The following is a 6,559-nucleotide window of genomic DNA, read 5'->3' as shown; positions in this document are numbered from 1 at the left end:
ACTGTGTGAATCAGGTCTTCATGGTCGAATTGCTGCAAATAAACCACTACTAAAGGACACCAATAAGAAGAAGAGACTTGCTTGGGCCAAGAAACACGAGCAATGGACATTAGGCCGGTGGAAATCTGTCCTTTGGTCTGATGAGTCCAAATTTGAGATTTTTGATTCCAACTGCTTTGTCTTTGTGAGATGCAGAGTAGGTTAATGGGGGATCTCTGCATGTGTGGTTCACACTGTGAAGCATGGAGAAGGAGGTGTGATGGTGTCGGGGTGCTTTGCTGGTCACACTGTGATTTATTTACAATTAAAGGCACACTTAACCAGTATGTCTAGCTCAGCATTCTGCAGCGATACACCATCCAATCTGGTTTGCACTTAGTGGGATTATCATTTGTTTTTCAACAAAACAATGACCCAACACACCTCCAGGCCGTGTCAGGGCTATTTGACCAAGACGGAGAGCGATGAAGTGCTGCATCAGATGACCTAGCCTCCACAATCACCCAACCTCAAACCAAGTTTGGAATGAGTTGGACAGCAGAGTGAAGGAAAAGCCGCCAACAAGTGCTCAGCATATGTGGGACTCTTTCAAGACTGTCAGAAAAGCATTCCAGGTGAAGCTGGTTGAGAGAATTCCAAGAGTGTGCAAAGCTGTCGTCAAGGCAAAGGGTGGCTACTTTGAAGAATATAAAATATAAAATGTATTTTGATTTGTTCATTAGAAATGATGGACATGTTTTACTCATTCGTTTACTGCAGTGGGCTAAATCAGGGTCACATAGAGTGTTTATTGGTAGTCTTTAACAAATCTACTTTGCAACAAAGTATACACTTCACACATGGTTATGGGCTTAAAAACAAAGAAGACACCTGTACCTTGTCAGATATAGAGATGAAATGTATTACATGTTGAGTTTGCAACCCAATACTACACTTTGTATACATCACAGAAGACTGAAATATGACAAAACAGTTTGACATAGAAACACCAGATTTTTAAAACATTTAAAAAAACATTTACAATAATGTTAATTAATTATGAAAAATATGAATAACATTCCACCGATGAGGCCTCTAGTTCATTTGACTGCAGGAAAGGGCTACGGAAATATAATGTGCATCGAAAACAATGTGGACTTTTTTATTTATTTTATTTGACCTTTATTTAACTAGGCAAGTCAGTTAAGAACAAATTCTTATTTTCAATGACGGCCTAGGAACAGTGGGTTAACTGCCTGTTCAGGGGCAGAACGACAGATTTGTACCTTGTCAGCTGGAGAGAGAGAGAGAGAGAGAGAGAGAGAGAGAGAGAGAGAGAGAGAGAGAGAGAGAGAGAGAAGTACAGAGACATAAACATCAGAGGAGCGAGCCTAACACTAGTAGAAACCGTCTCTGTGGTGTCTAGCGTTTCACTTACATTCCGGAAGTCTCCCTCTGCGTCGACTCTGAAGGTCAACGGTGACATCAGAGTCGTTGGACAAATGCATTTAGCCATCCTTCGGCCCAGACTGGATTCAAATTGGACAGAAAACCTGATTTAAATGACAGATACTGTAGGAGCAGGAACAATGGCTTTATATGTGCTGGCAAGCATAGAGGATTTGAAAGGACATCAGGGCTGTCTGTCAGGAAAGGTTTCCTTCTCTTTGGGAAGCCAGATGTTAGCTGACTGAATGGTGTGGCACTTTGGAAACATGCGCTAGAGATAAGAATGCTTGGTCTGTCTGTATGATATCCTGCTTCATACAGCACAATAGATACATATTTCTGTCTTGTGCGTTTAAATAGATAGTTAGCACTTAAAGTAAAGGTATAGTTATGAATCATAAACATGTTAGAAATTCATGTTGGTCATTGTAAATAATATTTTTTAAATAACTGACAGGCCTAGTTAAATAATATAAAAAATAAATACTCACAATTTTACATCAACAAATATCAGGTACATATTATTACATATGACTTCAATTGTTTGCTCTTTGAAATAATCCTGAAACTGTTGTGATACTGTATTAGCAACACCATCACCATCACCATCACCAACACCATCACCATCACCATCACCATCACCAACAATAACAACCAAAATATCCTCAACAACCCAGAAAAGGATTTCCAAGTGCGTGGAAGTGTTTTTCTGTGTGGCTACAATAGGCTCTATGTGTCTGGCCTCCCACGGAGCACGGTGTCTGGGTGCAGAAGGCCTGACAAGTCCTGCAACCACCACTGATATGGGACATACTGCACTTCTAAAACCACAGTACCACATTAGATCAAAATCGCGGCCCATATGGTGGAGCACTCTCCACACGCATTTCATAAACCTGAGGATAATTGGACCGCATTCCCAATATGCTACTATTGAGAAATACATATTGAAATTTACTTCCCCTCATTTGCACTCATAGCAAATCACACCCAAGCTGTTTTGTAGCACAAATGAAGCCCTGCAGTACACATGTGGTAGTAATTTATGGTACGCATGCTAAGTACTTCGCACTTTGGATACATTGGGCAGTTTTTGCACTTTGAGATTCTTTCTGTTATGACCTGTGCTGTCCTCAGTTCAGTGGAACAAGGCGAGGCCTCTACACATCCATTATGACGTCCGATATCGTGAGCAGCCTGAATATCAGGCTGTGCGTGGGACAGATGGATGGAAATCACTGACTCAATGTTCTGTAGCCAGGGACAAATGGGAGCTTTTGGCAGGAGGGCCATCGTTGTGGAGAGGTCACACAGGCTCATCGAGAGAGTCCTTTTTAACCGGCAGACATAATTTCTCCTGCTCTAAATGAGAGGCAGAAAAACTAGCCCTTCGCCCCGAGTCTATGCCTCTCCACCCTGGCTCTTTGTTGAAAAAGAATCAAAATGATTAATGCTCGGAATAGAACTGCCGAGTAGGCTACCAGCCCCGCTTGATAACCTTCCTCGTATTCAGCTCCGGCCCAATTGCCTCGTAATAATACTACGTGGTGTTTTCAATGACATTTCTGACAGCAAGGAGTCTTTCTGCATTCTGAGGAGAGACGGTCATTTACTTGCATTTATTATGTCCTCTTGAGAGGAAATGTATTTTCTATGTTCATTGGGTGTGATACAATACAATACAATACAATACAATACAATACAATACAATACAATACAATACAATACAATACAATAGCATACCATACAATACAATACCATACAATACCATACAAGACCATACAAGACCATACCATACAATACCATGCAATACAATACAATACCATACAATCAAGTCGCTGATATTAATCCTCTTTGTGAAGCGTTTTCTTGTACATCATGCAGAATCAAGGGAATAATTGTTTTATTAATTCCATTGAATGCAGACAAGAAGACATGGCATAGTGTAGTTCCTAGGTGCAGAAACGATGGTCACACCTCCGTCACCTCAGGAGCTGTACACTCCAGGGTTAGACCTTCTCTACTCACCTTCACAAACCAGCAGCCACTTGTCAATCAACCAACCCAACACTGCCTCCCACCAGCCCCAGCCTGCCTCTCACTAGCCCCAGCCTGCTTCTCACCAGCCCCAGCCTGCCTTCCACCATCCCCAGCCTGCCTTCCACCAGCCCTAGCCCTGCCTTCCACCATCCCCAGCCTGCCTTCCACCAGCCCCAGCCCTGCCTTCCACCATCCCCAGCCTGCCTTCCACCAGCCCCAGCCCTGCCTTCCACCATCCCCAGCCTGCCTTCCACCAGCCCCAGCCTGCCTTCCACCATCCCCAGCCTGCCTCCCACCAGCCCCAGCCTGCCTTCCACCAACCCCAGCCTGCCTTCCACTAGCCCCAGCCCTGCCTTTCACAAGCCCCAGCCCTGCCTCCCGCCAGCCCCTGCCCTGCTTCTCACCAGCCCCGGCCTGCCTCCCACCAGCCCCAGCCTGCCTCTCACCAGCCCCAGCCTGCCTCCCACCAGCCCCAGCCCTGCTTCTCACCAGCCCCAGCCTGCCTCCCACCAGCCCCAGCCCTGCTTCTCACCAGCCCCAGCCCTGCTTCTCACCAGCCCCAGCCCTGCTTCTCACCAGCCCCAGCCCTGCTTCTCACCAGCCCCAGCCCTGCTTCTCACCAGCCCCAGCCTGTCTCTCACCAGCCCCAGCCTGCCTCCCACCAGCCCCAGCCTGCCTTCCACCAGCCCCAGCCTGCCTCCCACCAGCCCCAGCCTGCCTCTCACCAGCCCCAGCCCTGCCTCCCACCAGCCCCAGCCTGCCTCCCACCAGCCCCAGCCTGCCTCCCACCAGCCCCAGCCTGCCTCCCACCAAGCCCTAGCCCTGCCTCTCACCAGCCCCAGCCTGCCTTCCACCAGCCCCAGCCTGCTTCCCACCAGCCCCAGACCTGCCTCTCACCAGCCCCAGCCTGCCTCCCACCAGCCCTAGCCCTGCTTCTCACCAGCCCCAGCCTGCCTTCCACCATCCCCAGCCTGCCTTCCACCAGCCCTAGCCCTGCCTTCCACCATCCCCAGCCTGTCTTCCACCATCCCCAGCCTGCCTCTCACCAGCCTCAGCCTGCCTCTCACCAGCCCCAGCCTGCCTTCCACCAGCCCCAGCCTGCCTGTCACCAGCCCCAGCCTGCCTCTCACTAGCCCCAGCCCTTCCTCCCACCAGCCCCAGCCTGCCTCTCACCAGCCCCAGCCTGCCTCCCACCAGCCCCAGCCCTGCTTCTCACCAGCCCCAGCCTGCCTCCCACCAGCCCCAGCCCTGCTTCTCACCAGCCCCAGCCCTGCTTCTCACCAGCCCTAGCCCTGCTTCTCACCAGCCCCAGCCTGTCTCTCACCAGCCCCAGCCTGCCTCCCACCAGCCCCAGCCTGCCTTCCACCAGCCCCAGCCTGCCTCCCACCAGCCCCAGCCTGCCTCTCACCAGCCCCAGCCCTGCCTCCCACCAGCCCCAGCCTGCCTCCCACCAGCCCCAGCCTGCCTCCCACCAGCCCCAGCCTGCCTCCCACCAAGCCCTAGCCCTGCCTCTCACCAGCCCCAGCCTGCCTTCCACCAGCCCCAGCCTGCTTCCCACCAGCCCCAGACCTGCCTCTCACCAGCCCCAGCCTGCCTCCCACCAGCCCTAGCCCTGCTTCTCACCAGCCCCAGCCTGCCTTCCACCATCCCCAGCCTGCCTTCCACCAGCCCTAGCCCTGCCTTCCACCATCCCCAGCCTGTCTTCCACCATCCCCAGCCTGCCTCTCACCAGCCTCAGCATGCCTCTCACCAGCCCCAGCCTGCCTTCCACCAGCCCCAGCCTGCCTGTCACCAGCCCCAGCCTGCCTCTCACTAGCCCCAGCCCTTCCTCCCACCAGCCCCAGCCTGCCTCTCACCAGCCCCAGCCTGCCTCTCACTAGCCCCAGCCCTGCCTCCCACCAGCCCCAGCCTGCCTCTCCCCAGCCCCAGCCTGCCTCTCACCAGCCCCAGCCTGCCTCTCACCAGCCCCAGCCTGCCTCTCACCAGCCCCAGCCTGCCTCTCACTAGCCCCAGCCCTGCCTTCCACCAGCCCCAGCCTGCCTCTCACTAGCCCCAGCCTGCCTCCCACCAGCCATAGCCCTGCCTCTCACCATCCCCAGCCTGCCTTCCACCAGCCCCAGCCTGCCTTCCACCAGCCCCAGCCTGCCTGTCACCAGCCCCAGCCTGCCTCTCACTAGCCCCAGCCCTGCCTCCCACCAGCCCCAGCCTGCCTCTCACCAGCCCCAGCCTGCCTTCCAGCAGCCCCAGCCTGCTTGTCACCAGCCCCAGCCTGCCATCCACCAGCCCCAGCCTGCCTCCCACCAGGCCCAGCCTGCCTCTCACCAGCCCCAGCCTGCCTCGCACCAGCCCCAGCCTGCCTTCCACCAGCCCCAGCCTGCCTGTCACCAGCCCCAGCCTGCCTCTCACTAGCCCCAGCCCTGCCTCCTCCCAGCCCCAGCCTGCCTCTCACCAGCCCCAGCCTGCCTCCCAGCAGCCCTAGCCCTGCCTCTCACCAGTCTCTCCTAACTGAATATAATAGTCAATCCCAGATCTCACACCGGGCTTCATATCACCTGTCTGTCTGCTTGTCTAGCTGTGATGGGACATGGTCAGACACCCAGGAAGTCACTCTCACAGAGCCTGATGACTGTATGTTTGTGACCCAATACACACAACAGTCCAACTCTAACACATGTTGATCAACGTCTCTGTGACCAGAAGACCAGGTTCATATTTATTTGTTGAGCATAGACAGCCATATGGCATAGTCAGATCAGGACCTAACATGAGGACAACTCAGAGTATGCTGTTCTGTTCTTCTGAAATAGACTACATTTTCTTCATATTATGTTCCTTTAGACCCTTCTAAAATAAATAATGGATGTATTGTGAAGGTGTAGGCTATATTACATGGATCTATTAGACTGTAGATGTTCCAGACGTCTGCACCAGTGGCTTGTAGACTGTGTGTGGAAGCCAGGAGATGCTAAATGTGTTTATGTTAATTAACAGTTAATTATCGTGAGACCGACAGTTATTTGCTTGACAATCACCATCTGACGAAATGTCGTGACCCCCACAGCCCTAGTGAGCATACACAGTGTGTGGAATT

At 52.3% G+C, this 6,559-nt stretch overlaps 1 protein-coding gene across 1 annotated transcript; it reads left to right on the top strand.

Moving 5' to 3' along the window:
- The first annotated feature begins 3,395 nt into the window (after positions 1–3,395).
- Positions 3,396–5,877, top strand: LOC135564261 (uncharacterized). The gene is made up of 4 exons (XM_065008525.1): positions 3,396–3,424; positions 3,513–4,394; positions 4,624–5,255; positions 5,540–5,877. The coding sequence occupies exons 1-4, from the start codon at positions 3,396–3,398 to the stop codon at positions 5,875–5,877; spliced, it is 1,881 nt and encodes a 626-aa protein (XP_064864597.1).
- The last annotated feature ends 682 nt before the right edge of the window (positions 5,878–6,559 follow it).

This window comes from Oncorhynchus nerka, linkage group LG24, assembly GCF_034236695.1.
Source record: "Oncorhynchus nerka isolate Pitt River linkage group LG24, Oner_Uvic_2.0, whole genome shotgun sequence".
In the NCBI taxonomy this organism is placed as follows: Eukaryota; Metazoa; Chordata; class Actinopteri; order Salmoniformes; family Salmonidae; genus Oncorhynchus; species Oncorhynchus nerka.
Note: the sequence above shows the minus strand (reverse complement) of the source record. Positions and strands in the feature narration are given on the sequence as shown.